General features: G+C 33.5%; 1 protein-coding gene across 1 annotated transcript in view; it reads right to left on the reverse strand.

Moving 5' to 3' along the window:
- Window positions 1-20,585, reverse strand: part of LRP1B (LDL receptor related protein 1B) — a 1,839,752-nt gene that overhangs the window by 136,092 nt on the left and 1,683,075 nt on the right. Inside the window, exons 67-68 of the mRNA XM_045868938.3 lie at window positions 11,150-11,266; window positions 4,454-4,560 (exon numbers count right to left, since the gene is read on the reverse strand). Coding sequence (XP_045724894.2) covers window positions 4,454-4,560; window positions 11,150-11,266 — 224 coding nt within the window. The remainder of the gene's footprint in view (window positions 1-4,453; window positions 4,561-11,149; window positions 11,267-20,585) is intronic.

Here is a 20,585-nt window from a genome sequence, read left to right on the forward strand (position 1 = left end):
GCTGGTGGTAGTTTAATTAGACTGCCTGCTATATAATTGATTTTTTTCTTTCTGCTTTTCTTTTTCCCTTCTTTTCTCAAGTATTGAGGGTTTGCCAGTTACCAGAGTTTCTTAAATAAAAATCCAAAGAAAACTAAGATTTATTCCCTGTATCTCATAAACTCATAGACTAACAGGAAAGACCAGCACCTAAACCAACACTTGTAATAAAATGCATTATCTGTCAAAATAAATGAATATAATTTTAAATGTATGGATTCTCAAGGTTTTTAGGAAAAGCTTCATAGAGGAAGTTTAAACAGAAATGGAAGTATCTAAGGAAAGGTTTTCCATGTGTAAGGATAATTAGAAATGTGGTATATCTGAGGTGTAAACTATGTAATGGTAACTGTTGTAGAAGAGATTGGAGAAATATCCACGCACTGGTCATGAGAAAGGGATTTCATATGTTTTGTTCACCATTTTATCTGCCGTGTTCAGTATGGTAGCTGGGACATAGTAAGCACTTAATAAAAACTGCCAATGGAATGAATGAATGAATGAATGAATGAGGTAACAAATGTAGAAAACAAGGAATATAAATTAAAATTACATGTAATTCAGTTACAGTAGAATAGGGATCATGTCTATATGGATGGGGATCATGTGTGCTTGTGAGTCAAATATCTAATACTGTGCCATGATTTAAATAACTGCTCAGTATGTATTTGTAGAATTAATGAATGATTATCTCAGTAATAAAGCAATTTAAGTAAAACAGTTCTATAATGAGTCATACTGGTGTATCTGTACTATCAGCAATATAGAAGATTGCACTTCTAAATACTTTTTCTATCAGAAGATTTTAATCTAAAATAAATCACAGTATTGTTGATGAGTGTATATGTCTACATTTGCAGGTTATTCAATTATTATTTTAGACTCTTAAGAGCATACAGAAAGAAAGAATAGAATAATGAACCCCATGGGCCCATCATGCTTGTTTAACAATGATCAGCACTTCACTATTCATGTTTCATATATCCTCCTCCACCACACTTATAGTCTGGATTATTTAACATAAAAACAATAGTATTAGAACATTAACAATATCACAAAATTTGCAAAAATTCCTTAGTATAAAGTCATTCCCGATCAATATCCAAAAAGTTCTCATTTTTTAAACTATATTAAGACATTATTTGGTAAAATAAAGATCTAAAAGAAGTTTACACTTTGAATTTGGCTTGAGTTTCTTTAAATGAATATTTCCCATTCTCCTAGGTTTTTGTTTGTTTATTTGTTTGGTTTTTTTTGTTTTAATGTCATTTACTACTTGAAGACACTAGGTCATTTGTTCTATTGAATGCCCCACATTCTGAATTTGGCTGATTGGATCCTAAAAAAGGATACCTTTGTGACATCTAATGTGACTAATGAGCTTTTTGTTTTTTAAAAGCATTATTGTAAACACATGTATTTTTGTACATTTATTGCATTTCAATCCATTACAGTCATTTTTCTTTTTTCTGATATCCAAGTTGTCCCTTTGATTAGTAGAAACCCCTTCAATTAGCTCTTATATATTCTAGACACTATGCTAATAGTCTTGTTCTGGCTTAACAAGATATTAGTCAATTTCCTTTCTCAGATCTAGAACTGGACATTACTCAAAGGAGTTTTGTCTCCTTTAATTGGAAAATGGTATTTAGAGGCCACTATGTGAATGTTAGGGATAGTTAATAATGCTGAGATGTCATCAGTTTTAGACTGTCATCAGTTTAGCTGGGAATTATATATTTTTAGACAGAGAAAGATTAATCAAAGCCTCTTATTGATACTTATGAATTTGATATTCAGAACTTTTATTTACTTTTTTTTGTTCCTACATTTGTATCTCCTTTCTTTTACTTAAAAATTCTGAGTGTGAATAATATGAAAATAACTAAGCATTTGATCTATCCTGCTCTCAATATATACAAGTTTCAAATTAGCAAAACCAATATGATTAAAAACAAGTGTATGAACACAGTTTAAGATTCCTTTGCATTTTTTTTTGTCCATACAATGCAGTATACTTGATGCAGAGGCCAAATACTTTTTTTTAAGTCACTTTAAATAATTCTTTTCTGCCCCTAATGTGATACACAATGATGTTGATCCAAGTTTTTATTATTATTATTATTATTATTATTATTATTATTATTGTTTTGGCTGGATATTAACAAGCTAATTACATTATCAGTTAACATACTTACAAAAATTCACAATTTTATCTTTTGTTCCCAAGATGAGAGTATCCTGTATGTAATTTGGCTTTCTAGCCTTTTGTTCAGTTCACCGTTTTGTTAGCTTCTTTGTCAATGCAACCTGTCATTCTAACCCTTACAAAGAAAAGAGGAATCAACTGCCCATAGTGTTAGACACTTCATTACTTATAGACTATACTAAATGGCTGTTAAATGTAGAGAAAGACCACTTTTAAGAAAGTTATTTTGATTCCCTAGGGGAATTATCATGAAAATGTCTGGGTAATGGAGTTCCATTCAGCCATCAAAGAACTACTAAGTCCATGAACTTAGGGCATGAGATAAATGGTAGAATGAGATAAATGGTAAGAATATCTACTTTCACTTGAATAAGATTTTGAAAAAGAAGTGTTTGAGTCTGTTTATGTGCCTTGGATAGCTAGTGAATAACATGGAAGATGAAATCATAAGCTTTAAGCAGTATATCCCCACCTCTTGATGTTTCAGAGATTACACACGGCTGTTGAAACATATTTTTTAAAGAAAAAAACAAACTCTCATGGTATGGATGAGTTTATGTGAAAAAGTGAAACATTTAAGATAATTTTTTTAAAGATTTTATTTATTTATTTGACAGAGAGAGAGAGAGCACAAGCCGGGGTAGCAGCAGAGGGAGAGGGAGAAGCAGACTCCCTGCTAAGCAAGGAGCCTGATGCAGGACATGATCCCAGGATCCTGGGATCATGACCTGAGCCGAAGGCAGACGCTTAACCGACTGAGCCACCCAGGCATCCCCATTTAAGGTAATTTTTAAATAAATGGATACTAAGTAAATATGTAGCTGGGCAATGTAAGAATTTAGCTCCCCTATGAATTTTTATTTTATTTTATTTTGACTTGTTTGTGAATAGCCCCATGAATATAAGTGGTATTTTTCAACTTCTCCTAAGAAACCCTTGCAACTTCAAGGTTTAGGTTTTCTGGCCTTTAGGTGAGAAGTTAAATACATTTGTTTTCAAAATCTAGGCTCCTGAATGTGACTGGGGACTTTTACAACACAGTGTGAGAATGGAGAATTGTCCAATCTTAAGAAGAATACCTCAAGACTGGGAAAGAACAAGTCTGTGTGGGTTCTATAAATACTAGAGACTTACAGTGTCTCCCAAAGATGCAGGAAATCAGTGGATGACTAAGGAAGTTTGACCTGAAACACAGAACCTCTACAGCAGCCGAGAAGATTCTCTCTAGGCAAACCTATAGTCAGTGGGAGGACCTTCATGAGGGGAAGGTCCATATGTGAGACCTTCCAGAGCAGCAGAGCTCTCAGAAGTCATTGTACCATAGAAGGAACCATGGTGGCCACTGAGACCAGACACCTCATTTTTCCTTTATCTCTGACTAGGCTTGATTTCACCAGTGCTGTGTTCCTGATATTAATATGGAAAATCATTAACAGAGAAAATCATGAAAAGTGACTATTACTGGACTTTTCTCTGATATTGGAAAGTAAAGGATTACAGTTCACTTTAGATTTGACTGAGAAAAAAATATTAACTCTGTGTCATATGCTTTTTTTTAAAAGCTTTATGGAGTAAATAACAGCTGAGCCACAAATACATAGGTGCATAAATAATAAATTGTGTGAAATATTATAAGCATTAACACAATCTAAGTTTACAGAATTATCCTGAGATATACTAAACTTTTTCACTTAAGCTGTGTGTACATAGACCTTATTAGAAATGGATTGTGATTCATCATCTAAGCAAAGCTGAACCTGTGGTTTCATGAAAATTGATGACCCACATCGAAGTCTACGAGACTGTATCTACTGAAGAAAGAGACTGGGGAGAAGAAACTGTTCAAAATGCATACAAATATTAGTCCTGACTATAAATACTGTAGCAAATTTATGCACAAATTCACAGATGGCAAAGGCATCAGCTATAGGGAATAAGGTTTCCAAACATCCTATTCCCAACCCAGCCATTCACCACTTGAGGTAAAACAGATTATAAAATTGACTGTCAATAGTAGCACAAGAGCTATTCCCTGTGCTGGGTGTGTGTGGCACAGCACTTAGACATGATGCTACTTATCTCATTGTGTCAGGAGTAAAGTGCATTGCAGAACTGTCCATGTCACACTTACTGGATTGAATAACAATAATTATAAATGTGACTCTAAAGCACTTTCTTTTTTGCTTGGTTTGCAAAGTTGCCTACCTCATCAGAGCCATCTGCACAGTCAAAATCTCCATCACACCAGAACCTTGAAGAAACGCAGTCCCCGTTGGCACAGAGAAAATCTTTTATTGTGCAGGTCTGTGGCTCTAGGGACAGAAAAATAGCACAGGTTCATTCTATTATATGCAACTGCATTCTAAATTTATATGACATATAGCATGAGGTAGCATTAAGAAAAAAGAGGTTAGCCAAGCAGAACCAATAAATTGTTTAGAAAAAGTGTTTCATGAAGCATCTTTGGGACATAATATAATGGTTTTTCAAATTTATTCTAAAGTCCTGAATAGAAAGTGGTATTACAGAAACAAATTGAAAAAGAGACAAAAGATAGCCTACCATTTAGTAAAAATACAACATCAAAGTAAAATAAAAGACATAAAAATCTACATATTGCATAATAAATCTTTTCCAGTTGTTGGAATTCTCTCATTTTATGCCTTTCGTTAAAGTAAGACATTTTGTGACTGTACCCATGGGGCTATTTATTAATTGAGTAGTAAGTCTAGCCTTTGGCTCTTGACTTCTACTTTGCATTCTAATGACTTTCTAATTCTTCAGTTTTGCCTCCAGAAAATCAAGAATTCATTAAAAAAAGAGGGGCACATGGGGATATTATTGGACATGACTGGGTGGGTAAGAGTGGAAGGGACAGAAGGAGGCTCTCTTTTTAAGTACTGCCTCTTTGTTTATGCAATTGTTTGCTTATGCCCTGTATCATTTACTTGCCATTTTAGATAATTTGCCAGTTATTGATTTAATTATGCTTCGCCATCTTCCCCATAGGATATAAGCCAAGAAGTATGACTTGCTACTTGGCTTAACTCATACGGAGTATGTTTCATCTGAACAATGAAGTAGGATTTTAGGAATTTTTTCCTGCAGGTAATCGATATGACTGCTCGAGATCACCTCTTGTTTAGTTTTTGTTCTCTAAATAGAACTGATATCCGGCAGGATGAAAGACCCCTTTTTGTTTTCTCTACTCATTAACTGTATTTGCAGCTGCCTCACACGCAATACTCTTACTCAAGTGAAGAGGGAATAACAGAAATTTAATTTAAGGAGTATCCATATGAAGCCTAATTTTCTGCAAAAAGATTGTGGCTATTTCAGCCTGCATTTGACTATTGCTCTACACAATCACTCAGTTTCTAGCTATAGGGTAACATCATGAATGTTTGGTATTGTAAAGGCTCTTACATTTCTATGTAAAGATCTCTCCTGAGACCACTGGAAGAACTATGGAAAGTGTAATGTGTATCAGCATTTTGTTCTGCTTTGGGACTTGCTTTTTTCTACAGTGTGAACTTCAGGCTATGAATAAGACAAAATGCTATTCAGTGGGATAAGAAAAAGCCACTTAACAGGAGGATCCCCCTCATTTCTCAACACTCCTTTGTTCAGTGAGCATGACAATAGCAGTTTCTCTTTTTGTCTTTGCATTATATTTACATGTGCCATGTTTTAATCTTAAAAACAACTGTATTAATACTAATATCACTATTTATAACAATAGTAGTTACTACCAGCTAGTGATTGCTTATTTGTTGTTAAGCACTAGGTGAAGTTAATGCTAAGTACGTGAATTAACTCAACAATTAATCCTAACAACTGTATAAGGTAGGCGCCATTAAAGGACCCTTTTGTCAATGAGTAAATTGAGGCACAGAGAGGATAAAGAACTTTCTCCCAATCACCCTGCAAGCAGAAGAGCTAGTATTGAACTTGAACCTACACAATCTGCTACTAGGGTCTGTACTATTTACTACTAGGCCATATCACGGTCCCCCTTACTATTGAGGAAATAATAAGTGCTCACATATTACAGAGATTAACAATAAAGTCCTGAGAAGTCAAGTTACTTATTGAAGGCATATGGCTAGCAATGTCTACTTCACTTAAAAATAAAAGAGAATCCTTTTTCTCTTCTCATTCTTCCATACTGAAGCCATCCCACCCTCCTGTTTGCAGACATGCAGTTTTCTTCTCAGGGAAAAGAAATTATAGTGAAATTAATAAATTAATTAATAAAGAAGTGCTCAATCTATTTGATAATGGAAAATAACAATCAAAATGATTTTCATTAAAGAATTAGAGAGTATTTTTTAAACACATTGTATTTAGGTGTTTAAAAGTAACAGCAGTAGAAATATCGAATTTCATGGACTTGGAGGTATCTGAATGAGATTTTTTTTTCCTTTAATATTTTAACTTGCCTTTATCCTAATTAAACACAAGTTTGTTCATCATATGCCAAACAATGACTTCACAAACTTTGACACACTTTGCTATAGGGTTGGATGTTGTTGATCTAAGATGATAACAAGTTACAAGGTTATAAAGTATTTCAAAAAGCATTTGCTTAGTAATTCCACAGAATGGTTGTTCTATAGAGACTTTGCTAACATTATTAATTACTCTGTTCTAATATGGGCACAGAGGAACTGAGTGATTTGTTGGAAAAAATTTTTTCAGTGCATATGAAATTCTGTAAGATTCTAGTATGCTTTTAAGGATGCCAGCAAAACCACTTCTGAATAATAATCATTAATTATTTATACATAAACAAGTGTCATCAAGGAATGGGATAGCCAGTCTGTTTTTAACTCTCACCTATATGCCTCAGAATCTTTTGCCACTGGGTATCTCAAAAGGAAATTCTCTCGAGGAAAATGTAACTTAGTTATGAAAGAAGGTCCTGAGGGATTATATTCTCTTATTGTTTCTTACCTTTGATCTTTTCTGGATAAAGTAAAAGACCAATTTTTAGACCTTGGCATGAGAGTTAGCATTTTTCTTGTTAAAAAGAACAACAAAATAAAACAATCATACCTGGAAGATAACCCATTTGGAAAGAAAATTTGAGTGTGAAATTTTCCCCAGTATTTCCAACATGTTTTTATCACCTTAACTTTCTCTGATACTACCTATGTCCCCAGATCTAAAGTAGATAGGGAACCCCACACATGAATAATTCCATAAATCTCATCTAAACATGCCAAATCAACAAAAAGAAGCCTTGACACGGCATGTTTCGGAAGGCTGATCTGGATTCTATAGTAAGAATAAAAAATAGGGACATTGTGTGGAAAAGTCACTTCCCTCAATGCTAAAGAAGGCAAAAACATACAGGCTCAGAACTGAAAAGAGCTTTGGAAGCCATCTTGCACAAAATTGAGGAAACTAAGTTTAGAACATAAAAGTGACTTTCAATGCCACAGAGTTAGCGGCAGAGCAGAAAGGCTTCCAGACTTCAATTTCTCTGCTGGGTATATTATCATAAAGCCTTGGTGCTAAGTTCAAAAGTTATATGAATGTGGGTGTAAGCATCTGAGGAGAATTTTTAGAATACAATTAGTGTAACTGACATGCTATACAAATAATCTTCTGATATAAATTCAGTGTGAAAGAACTAGAAATTCAAATAAGGCAGACACAGCTCATCTCTCTACAAAAACCTTCATTTGGTTGATCAAGTTATTTGGTGCTTTTGAATCTATTGGATTGTTAGTTACTTCTTAATAATGCAAAGATGGGAAATAATTTATTTTGCACACAATTACTTAGAAGGCAGACATGCCATATATTTTATATTTGTTGCTGATAAAGATAGTATAGATGCTGAGATTTGTCAGATATTTCCAAACCTTTGATACAGATGACAAAATAACTCCAATAACAATAAAATGTTCTTGTTTTTAAAAGCCTAAATCATTGTTGGAGCCCAGTATCCCTGCTGAACACTCAGCAAGGGAAATCATCAGCAGATGATAAAGAAATGACAATGGACTAATTATCCCATATAAATATAAAAAAGTAGAAAGCATAATAGATTTAAAACATCGTCGCAGTTAATTGCTCCACTGTGATTCAGACACTTCCCAGATCTATGCCTGGAGTATTTCCAACACAATTTAAAGAGTAAATTCTATATCAGATTCATAAACAAGTAAGTCCAAAAGTGATTTTAACAATACATTGCTAATATTATAAATGTGTCAGGCCCTGTGCTGGACCCTGAAAAATAGCCCTGCTTCCTACACTATTTCCAGATATTTAAGGAGGAACTCAGATACATGCGATAAAGAAATGAGCGGTGTAATGGAATGCAGGGGAGTGTTGGTTAATGGAATGTGGTCAAATTAAAAAAAAAAAAATGCCGCTGTTGTTTTTTAACTCTAAGGCTAATTTATTATCTATGCCTGACTTCTCTACTTAATAATTGCTGACAATAATTGCCAGGGGTGAAACAAAATGCATACCATTGACTAATGATATTTAGAAAAAGTGGTAACAGTATACCGCTATATTTTGGGGTATATTGTTACCATCTATACATATTAAAATTAAATTTATACATGTGATGTGATATACATAGAGTCATATATATAAATATATATATAAATAGTAATTTATATGTATATATAATAATACTTTTATTATAATCATATACATGAAGTTATAATAGTTTCAAAAATAATGAGAAATTGCAAATATCTTGATAGCATTTTATATGGGAGCAGTATTTTTTCTAAAGCTGACTTCTATATGACCAATCTCCAGATGCTTGATATAGCTATAATGTATTCTTTTCTCTCTCTTCATAGACTCAGCTTCTGTCTATGTAGAACTTCTGGCATTTTCAATGTTTGAACTTTCTCATCTCTATTCAGATGGTATCTTCAAACACCACCCAATTATCGAGATCCCTCAATCCTTCCTCTTACACATTCTTACATGTCTACCATGTTACCAATTCTCTGATACTGGTCCTGTGTATGCCCTTTCTCCTACCATGTCACAACTGTAATATGCTTCCTTCCTGCTCACTGTCACCTGTTCCCTGCAAATTCATCAATGTTGCTATCTTAGGCCACATGCTCAGGATGAATGGGCACTAAAAGAAGATCACACATAATTGGGTATTTTATACTGAAATGCTTGGCATTGCAGCCACTCTCTTGCTTTTTCTTAAGGATTCTGTGGCTATAGTGATTTATAAGTTTTCCCAGTGACAAATGAGAGGCGTGTTCCTTCTCCTTGTGTTCTCGTATGAAAAACTGACTTTTAGGAGATGCCAGCAAAACCATAGTCAACCACTTCGGAAACCCCCGCAGACCAGAAACAGGTTATCTCCACCCTTCATTCTTCTTCCCCTTCTTCACCAGTTATAGCAGTAGCCTAACTTCTCACACAATTTCAACCACCCCTTGAATAAAGGGTTTTCAAAGATGTAAGTTTCCAACGTGGCCTTCTCACTTCCCCTCTCCTGTTCTCAACATCCTTCAGTCATAGGGCACTTCTTCTCAGGTAGTTTATTGATAACGAACACTCAAGGTATCCAAAATTAAGCTAAGTAGTTTTCTGTATGTTTAAGCTCTGAAACAGAAGTGAATTAAATAGAAAGTATATATGTAATTGCTTCTTTTTTGTATTTGCTCTTCTATTCCTGCCACTCTTACTTCATTAGATTTTTCTTTTAATCACTGGATAGAATCTGAAAACCTGCTATACAAAAGAATCTGGAACACTCTAACAGCTCTTTGCAGGGTTTTTTTTACCTTTTTAAAGGGTAAGATCAGTTGAGAGATCTATATGTGCAGAAGGAGTAATAAAAGGTCCCAAATCAGAGTAATCCATAATCCTAATGATCCAGAGATTTCATACTTAATGTACCTGATGCTTAAACACCAGTCAGATTAAGTTTCAAAAGTCATTTTTAAAAAGTTGATATTTTGCAAACTGAATATCCAAGTGGTTTAGTAAGGCTGTGACTCTACTAATTATGTACCTTCATATAACATATTCCAATGCTTTAATGTAACAATTTCTATTTCATCTCCTGTGTCTTGGGAAATGAATGCTCTTGGTCCAATGTATAAGAGTAGACACTATTGTTATCATCAAATCCTTTCTGGAAGTAGCAGAATATAAATATTTAATAAATAGAATTTGATTAGTATCTTATTTTAAAACATGACTATATTGCTTTCTTTGTTTAAACAGCACTGTGAGAAAGTGCTGGTAAGAAATATATTCAGAAATTAATGCTAGAATATAAAGATGCTGTCACAATTTTACATACTGCCATACTTTTTAGAAAATAAAATTGTTGGACAATTATTGTCTGTTAAATTTATTACATAAAAATGCAGGAGGCAGATGATGATAATAGTGTTATTCTATTTTCAGAGAAAAGCATCCTGAATACATATGGTGTTCACCACTCCAGAGAGAATAAATGATATTTCGCTGAAAGATGCTCATGGGTAAATTTGTAGTGTAAAAGGATTTGAGACTGAAATGAAATGAATACCATCCACTAAAGAATGATGTGTTTTGTACGTCTCCACATCATTCAGCTCTTTGTATGAACTTGCATCAAGGGCTCACTTCATTGCATACTAATCGGTTGCATTAAACCTCATGATACTTTCATACCAATTCTGATAACTATAAGATAATAACTCCCAGTATGAGCATTTCAATAATTCTACCATTTGAGATTCAGGTCAATTTAGTCTGAATATTCTTGTCCAATGTGAATATATGTATAAAAATGTGAGCTGCAGGACAGATAGGTTCAAATTCATACCTTAACTGTGCTAAAAATTGCTATCCTGCTTATTAAATATGCTGTAAAGCTCACAATGTTCTCAAGCTGGAGTTACTTACTACAGTTTTCTTCATCTGAATTATCACTGCAGTCATTTTGGCTATCACACCGCCAGTGATCTGGAATACAGTTGTTGTTTCTACACTGGAATTCGTGAGGTCCGCAAGTCTTTTTATCTGTAATAAAAAGAGCCACAGTTTTTGTCCTTGACTTCCATGAAGATATCCCTCATGATACCCTTACTGCCATGCCAAATCCAGGGCATATGACATTTCTTCAGACCTTAAATCAGTTACTAATTGAGAAGCATCTCTAGGAAAAGCTGAAGGCAAGTGCTAAATAAAATTCACCCTACTGTCTTATGTTGTTATCAATCATGCTTTCATCACCAGCTAATTACAAAGCAATTGATTGGCCCACCCACATAAAGTTAACACAAATCAATAAAAAAAAATTATTAAGAACTACCATTCTCTTTAGGACACTCCCTCCCTAAGCCACCTTCTATATCTTCTTTAAGGCAGAAAAAAAATGGTATTAATCAGATCCTGAGACTGTCATCTTGTCTTTCTCCCTAAGAATTTCTTACTCATAATCTACTTATCAACTGATCTAAACTTATAGATTATAATAAAACTTAACACCCGTAAGGACCTTGAAAATTAATAAAGTGCCATCTCACTTGAACTTCTAAACAATTCCCCACTGAGTGCAAGGACAGGTATTAACTAGCCTTTCATTTTACAAATGACAAAAGGCAGACTTAGAGTTTAGAAGCTTGATGAATTTTTACTACCATTAAATGGCACAGTCATTATATATATTTGTGTGTTTTTACTCTTGCTTTAGTGCTCTTTACAACAAATCTGTGTTCAAACTGAGACAGACGCAGAATGCATGCAATAAGAATTTATTTAAAGTTTAGGTTACATATTCTTAAGTTTCTATAGGAGTAATAGCTAACTGTATATAGTTTAAAGCAGTGCATCTTAAACTTCAATGTATATATATAAATTACTTGGGAAATTTGCTAAAATGGAGATTGTGATTGAGTTGATCTGAATTTCTAAGAAGCTCTCTAGTGATGACATTGTTCTTAGGTCTATGAAACATACTGAGTAGCAAGGGTCTGAAACATAAAGATGGGATAGATTCAATAATATAATGATAATAAAATTATAAATGTCAATGTACAATTTAGGACACATTCTCCTTTCATATACTTAGATCAACTCCTTATTCTCAGCTCTTTTAGAGATGCACAGTGAGTTTAACAACTCACACTAGTAAAAAAAAAATAACTAAAGGAGAGGATAAGCTATTTGTTGCTGGTTGCTACTCTTTCCTTTAAAATGTGTCTATAAAATTCAAACTCAAATAAGATTATGAAAGCAAAAGTGATTTAGATATAATTAGAAAATTAAATAATGAACATCTATTGAGGATCCAACCCACCTCTTGGCTAAGCATTTTCATAAACATGATCATATTCAATCCTCATAACATCCCTCAGAAGTATTATTATATGCATTTAAATGAATGAGAAAAAATAAGTCTGAAAGAGTTTAATTTTTTCAATTTTACAAAAAGTATTAAATGGCAATGGAGAAATTTATATCCAGATGTTGCTCCAGAAAAATTTAACATTTCTGTAGAAATTCTCATGACAGACTTCAAATTTGTCTATAGATAGATAGATATCTTTACATATGTCTACATATAAGAGCCTGTATTTCCCTTCCTCCTTCCCTCCCTTTCTTCCTTGCAGCCTACCAGCCTGCCAATGATTACTCAGACCCCAATTTGTGTCATTGTGTTGAGTGCTGTGTTTTGTGATATATCTTTTTTGCCTATTTACACCTAAATTTAGATTTTAAAATTGGCTTAAAATCTGTAGAAGTTTTAACATAGCATTTTGCACATTTCACTCAATCAAGAACTGTGTTAGGATGATTGGAACTTAAATAATGACCATTGAAAATAGGGGATTTGGTACAGAACTATGTAGATGGTTGTTTCATTTTGGCAATTAAAACAAACTTCTCTGAAACCACTACTCTATTTTTGTTTAACATTAGCTCTATTTATTCCTCTCTACATGTTTCTTGCATTATTTTTAAATATTGTTTTAAAATTTTAGAATATAAAAAAGTAAGAAAGATCAGACTGGATCAGACAAATAGACTATAGGACCTAGTGTTAGAACATTAGCCCCAAGCAATTTCCCATGGCTACAAAACGTACACAATAGGTACTTGAGGATGGATACAATAAGTGTTTTTGAGGGTTTTTTTTTTCTCCTAAATCCTATTTGTACTTTCTTTTTTCTATGTTTAAATATTTGTATCATATTTTATGTTTGAAAGAGATCTACATTTATTTCTTAACAAAAACAAGTTACAGTTCATTGCAAAGATTTCCATTTGGGGCATGCAGAAACAGTAACATTGAAAGGTTAATTGCCTTATGCAAGGTTATTCAAATTTTATGTTTCCAAATTATTTAACTTTTTGATCCATGACATTGCTTATAAAAATTACAAATACAAACTATACAACCCGTATAGGCTTGTTCTGTATTTAAAGTCTCCCTTGAGGAGATTAATGTAAATATAAATATAAATATAAATATATTTTTAATAGGAAACTATGAGCAAGGTAAAACAGCAGTTCTCAAATTGGCTACACATGAGAATCACCTGGGAAATTTAAAAATCCCTTTGCCCAGTCAATATCCCACATCAATAAAATCAGACTCTCTGGGGTGGAACCCAGACATCAGTATTCTTATTAAAGCTAGCTGACTGATTCCAATGAGCAGCCAAGATTGAAAATCACTGGCCCAAAAAACTAATTGTAGAACAGAACATATGTAATTCCACTTATAATACTCTAGAGTAATTAATATAAAATGCTCACAATATGTATACTTTTCTATTCAAATTGTAAATAGCTTTAGAACAATGCAGTATTTTTGGGGGGTATTATAAATATGGAGAAAACAAATGGAGTATCTGAAAACTTGTTTTTTTTTTTAAGTTTAATATGTTTTCACATAAATTACAGATACTATTACAAATTTGATCCTCCCAGAGGGACTACCAAAATGTAAAACTGTATATGGTGTATACTGCGGTAACTATTGACTCTTGTACATACATGAGCTACTTCTGAAAAAAAAAAAAAAAATCTGGTGTCTATGATGTTTTTTGAGCAAGAACTGGGAAAGTGGACTGGGATACAGGAGTGGAAGAGAAATTTAAGTTTCTCATTATGCCAAAAGAAATCCAAGAAAATGTACAAACTACTGGAAGCAATAAATTAATTTTTTTTAAAGATTTTATTTATTTATTCATGAGAGATAGAGAGAGAGAGAGGCAGAGGCAGAGGGAGAAGCAGGCTCCCCACGGAGCAGGGAGCCCGACGCGGGACTCAGTCCCAGGACCCTGGGATCATGACCTGAGCCAAAGGCAGACGCTTAACCAACTGAGCCACCCAGGTGTCCCCAATAAATGAATTTGGTAAGGCTATAGGATACAAGGAAAAAATATATATATTTAATTATATTTCTCTATATTAGCAATAACCAGAAATGAAATTTGAAAAAAAAGAAAACTTTTACAATGGTATCAATAAAATAACAAGTACCTAGGAATAAAACTAGTGAAATTTGTGTAATATCTTCACACTAAAAGCTGTAAAACACTACTGAGAAAAACTGAATAATGCTTAGGAAAATGCAACAATGTATCATGCTCATGGAGTAGAAAACTCAAAATTGTTAAAATTTTCTACAAATTAATATAATTAATGCAACTCCTATCAAAATCTAGCTCGTTACTGTTAAAGAAATAGATTATCCTAAAATTATATTGAAATGTAAAGGATTTAGAATAATAAACCAAAACTGAAAAAGAAGAAAAAGTTGGAGAATCTACAGTGTCTGATTTCAAGAGTTACTATAAAGCTATAGTAATTGAGAAAATATAGTACTAAACAAAAATGATACAGAAATATAAACATACATATGTGGTCAGCTCATTTTCAACAAAGGCCTCAAGTCAATTTAATGGGCACAGAAAGTCCTTTTTAGCAAATATTGCTGAAACAAGTGGCTATCCATAAGAAAAACATAAATCTTAACCCATCATACTCCATACCAAAAATTAATCTGATACGATCATAAACATAATGGACATGGAAAAATATTTTCATAATCTTGGAGGAGGCAAATATTTCTTGGGCAGAACACAAAAAGCATTAATAGTACACAACAAATTGGTAAATTGGACTTCAGAAAATTAAAATATTTTATTCTTTAAAAATATTAAGAAAATGAATAGGCAAGCAACATATTAAAAAAAATATTTGCACCATATATATCTGGGAAATTACTTAGATCCAGAATATATAGAAATTCCTACATATCTTATACATTAACAGACAAAAGACTTGAGAAGATACTTTACAAAAAAACCAAAAAAGATATTTGAATGACAAAGGTTCTCAAAATCATCAATCACAAATGTACTGCAAATTCAAACCATGAGAATCCACTACATACTTAGTGAAATTGCTCAAATCAAAAAATCCACACTAAATTTTCATGAGAATACAAAGGACTTGAAACTCTCTCTTCTGGTTCTTAAAAAGGTAAACATATAATTACCCTATAACCCAGCAAATTTACATCTAAGTGTTCATGAAAAATGGAAACAAATGTTCACAAAATAAATTTGTATAAGAATTGTTACAGCAGCCTTATTTATAGTAATCACCTTCTAAGATATACCCAGTGAGAATATATCCATTCAACTGAAAACTACTTGGGTATAAAAAAAAAATTATGAATTCTTAAGACATAACTTAGAAATGTTTTTAAAACTTCATGCAAATGAAAAATTCACAGGCAAAAGGGTAAATACCATATGCACCTATGTATATGACATCCAAATACAAGCAAAAGTAATCTATGGTGATAGAGAGGAGTTGGAAGTTGTGGAGGGGAATGTTAGGGGAATTGACTAAAAGGTGCATGAGGGAATTTTCTGGGGGGATGGAAATGTTCTGGATCATATTTTGCATGCTGTCTAAAATTGCCAAAACTCATCAAACTGAACTGAACATTTCAGATCTGAGCATATAATTTTATTTTAATTATATTTGAATTAAAAATGACTTCACTATTAGAATTGCAAGGCATTTGGAAAATCCAAACAATTATACTATGGTAAAGAATTATTCATTTAGTCCCTGAATGCTCAGGTATATTCAAAACAGAAGGGTAGTCTGAAAGAGAATTCTGTTAAAAAAAAAACCAAAAAACTGATTTAAGGTCTCAAAATGTAAATGTTCCACACTAAGTATAAGCAACAGCATGTATATCTCACATTTATATGTCTCCAGAGATTTTTTTATTTGGCATTTGAAGCAACCATGTATTCATTCTGCCCCAGACATTTGTAGTATCAGTTTGTAATTATCTGTCTTCATTTTTGGGATGAGGATTTCAGTAGTAATAAGAGCACTGGATTTCCTAAGACATAAAATGCAATCTGTTATCGTCTGATATCACTCTGACCCAAAAGTACAGTTAGCTTTGCCTTCCCTGAAAAGCATACCTTTTGAAAATTTTAGATGGCATTCAAAAAATACAAATAAACCAGTATTTTCTTATAGACCTCAACTACAATATATGTCATTTAGAATATAGAATATAAACAATACTGTTGTCAAAAATTGCATCCTTTTTGGAGGTGCCAAAGGTTTTATTTTAATCTGTGAAATAATGATGCTTCAGGCTGTCTATATCACTTTTTTTTTCCTCTTGAGAACATCCTAAAAAAATGTATGACACTAAAATGTTTCCAGTGATGTTCAGTAGTGAAAATACGTATAGGTCTTATGTGTAGGGATTATATGTAGGCATTTCATATATAACACATGTCTTTTTTTCTGGTTCGCTCTGCAGCATAAGACAAAATAACACATTATATTATTAGGGAAAACATTCAATCCCTCAATGAATATGTGAAATGATGCCTATTGGATGTGCATATATATATAATATATATTATATATATATTATTACACATGCATATTATATGTAGTATATATAATGTATGTAATGTATATAATATATATTATATACACATGCATTTTTGTATATTATTCTTTTTTAATTGTTTTTTTAGAGAGAGGGACTGCATGTGCACGAGTGGGGGGGGAGGGGCAAAGGGAAAGGGGGAGAGAGAATCTTAAGCAGGCTCCACACCCAGTGAGGAGCCCAATGTAGGGCTTGATCTCACAACCCTGAGATCATGACCTGAGCTGAAATCAAGAGTTGGACACTTAATTCGGCCACCCAGGTGCCCTTTTATATTAAATATTCTAAAAAATATTTTAATGACCCAATAGATATCTAACCAAACTGAAATTATACACTGTTTCACTAATAATATTTTACTATTGCTTTAGAAAATAAAATGTCACTTGTAAATTTGCCATGTGTTTTATTCAACAGCTGATCAGAATAAAATAGCTTGGAAAAATTTACATTTTGAGGTATAGGACTCAGTTGGCCATCAGTTTTAAAATATAATGTATAAAATAATTTTAGAGCAAAGCTGGTAGGAAGACTTTAGCTTATGATTTAAGAAATGTTGGCATTTCCTCCCCCAGCAAAAAAAAAAAAAAAAAAGGGAATGTGGGGGTTTTGTTGTTCTTGCTAATTTTTTTTTTTTTTAAGATTTTATTTATTTGAGAGAGAGAGAGTGAGAGAGAGCATGAGAGGGGAAGAGGGTCAGAGGGAGAAGCAGACTCCCCACTGAGTGGGGAGCCCAATGTGGGACTCGATCCTGGGACTCCAGGATCATGACCTGAGCCGAAGGCAGTCGCTTAACCAACTGAGCCACTCAGGCGCCCCCTTGCTAATTTTTTTTGTAATCACACTTTCCATCTTCCATTTCAGGAAATATGATTTCAAACAGTTAAGTAACATGCAACAACTGTTGTTACAAAAAAAAGTAAATGTAGTCATAGAAACACTGAGGCAAAAAGAACTATGAGAACAATAATCTTGAGTCTCTATCATCATAGCTGCTTGTTTATTTTGTTCCAGATTATAACATCATAGAGTCTCAGAAGTATGGGGTTAGAACAGAGTACCTTCTCTTGCAGAAAACATTGTCTTCCATTGGGGGCAGGATAACCATCTGTTAGCTATCAAAGCATAGTCTCTCTATGTACAGTCATTCTTTTTTTTAATCAACCGCATATAATTCTGATCTCTCAGTCTAAATTCTCCTCTATGTCTCTGTTAGCATTGTATGGAAACAAATACCTATATATGCTGCTTCACAACTGTTTCAAAACTTCTTGACATTTTGAACTCTTCAACAGTGATGATACAAGGGATCATATTCTTTTCCTTATTTTCTATAGCAGGTAGGATCACTGACACCTACTTTTTGGTAATATGAATATAGTAGATATATGCCATTATTATTGGGTCTTTTTGGTCTTTTTGAAATTACTGTTCCAAGCTGTAGCTGGTGAAGCTGTTATACATGGCTCACTACCTCTTCTGTCGCAGGAGAGGATCATATGACCCAGATGGCCTCTTACCCTAGACCACAATTAGTTTGCAATGATCATGTTATTCATGTTTGAAAGAAAGAAAGAAAAAGAGAGAGAGAGGGAAAGAAAGAAAGAAAGAAAGAAAGAAAGAAAGAAAGAAAGAAAGAAAGAAAGAAAGAAAGAAAGAAAGAAAGAAAGAAAGAAAGAGAAAGAAAGAAAACAAAAGAAAGAAAGAAAGATTTAACAGCTTAAACCTAATAGATGATTTTTCTTCTTTAATATTAAATATACAGAGGAAGGCAGTGCAAAGATTGCATGGCGGCTAGACAATAGCCTCAGGAACACATTTTTATCAATCTGCTCTACCACCTTAATTAATGGCTTCCACTGTCCTTAGTCACTCATGGCCCAAGATGATCACTAGTACTTGAGTCATTACCTTCCAGGCCTGAAGAAGAAAGAGCAAAAAAGCAAAAGAAGAGGGGCTCCTGGGTGGCTCAGTAAAGTTAAGTGTCAGACTCTTGATTTCAACCTAGGTCATGCTCTCAGGGTCCTTAGATCAAGCCCCACATCGGGCTCTGCACTGAGCGTGGAGCCTGCTTAAGATTCTCTCTCTCTCCCTCTTCTTCTGCCTGCCCCATGCAACTCCCCGCCTTGCAGGCACATACTCTCACTCTCTAAGGAAAGAAAAAAAAGTAAAAGAAGAAGCCCTTCTACTCTGAGGGAAAAAAAAAAAAAAAAAAAAAAAAAACTCTAAAAACAGTCTTCCTGGAAGTCCTATATAACACCTCTGCTTATGTTTCAATGGTCTGAACTTAGTCACGTGATAAAACATCGCTGTAAGGGGAGATGGGAAATGTGATCACTTATTCTGAATAGCAATGTGTCAACCTAAGATTTACAGTTCTGTTTCTCAGGGGGAAATAAAAACTGGGTATAAGGATTGGCATTTTCGGAGTCTCTGTTAAAAACCTACCAAGGCCAATTAAAACCATTGAAGGTGATTTCCATGGTTACTGGAAGAGAGTATTTCTTTCCTTCTGAGATTGCAAGTACTATAGCCCAAGTTGCCATGGGTCATTTAAAAACCACATAGGAAGCACCATTCTCAGAAGACACCAACAAAGTAAGGAACAGCTTAGAAATTGAAAAAAAAGATGATACGGCTCTTATGACTCTGTGTAAATACCTGTATCCAAATTGTTCCTGAAGTCAACTCCATCCACTCCTTGGAATTGAAGCAGAAAATTATTTTGACACTGGTTTGCATTGGGTTTCTGTCATTTACAGACAAGAGTCCTGACTAATGCAAACATTATTCTATTTTATTGCTTAAAAAATGAGGGACTTCTCATATTAATGTTCTTATCTATATGTACTGATTTACATAATTCCTAGGCTATTTCATTGGTTTATAATTACCTGGGAAATGCAGTCTCTTTCTACAAGAAGCCTCAGAATTAGTCTCTATTTTAAAGTAATTTGCAAATCCAGGCTTCCATGAAGATGGGAGATGGTACAAACACCCTTTTTTAGCATATTCTCTATGTGGCATATGCTATTATAGCCTCTAGTGATATTGATTATTTGGAAAGCTGCAGGTTGCCTTGCATTGTAAAATGTTTTGGTGGATCTGAAAATTAATTTCATGTTACTTCTCATCAATCAGGGTAATATTCCTCGGCCTGTTCTTCTAGGGGAAGTGGAAAGAATATGTGGATGGAACAGCAGTTGAGAATAACAATGCCAGATGTGGCTTGTCCCAGTGGGATTCTACTACTTCTGTTTCACTTTTGAATTTTTATTTATTTTTGAACTTTTACATTATTCTTCTAGGTAGAGAAGAGAAATGCTTATAAAGTAAAACAAACTACCAACGACATATTTTCTTTATAAAGAGGTGAATCTATAATAAGCT

Source organism: Mirounga angustirostris, unplaced genomic scaffold, assembly GCF_029215605.1.
Source record: "Mirounga angustirostris isolate CCGP_5_RB_7025 unplaced genomic scaffold, mMirAng1.0.hap1 SCAF_3, whole genome shotgun sequence".
NCBI classification, from domain to species: domain Eukaryota; kingdom Metazoa; phylum Chordata; class Mammalia; order Carnivora; family Phocidae; genus Mirounga; species Mirounga angustirostris.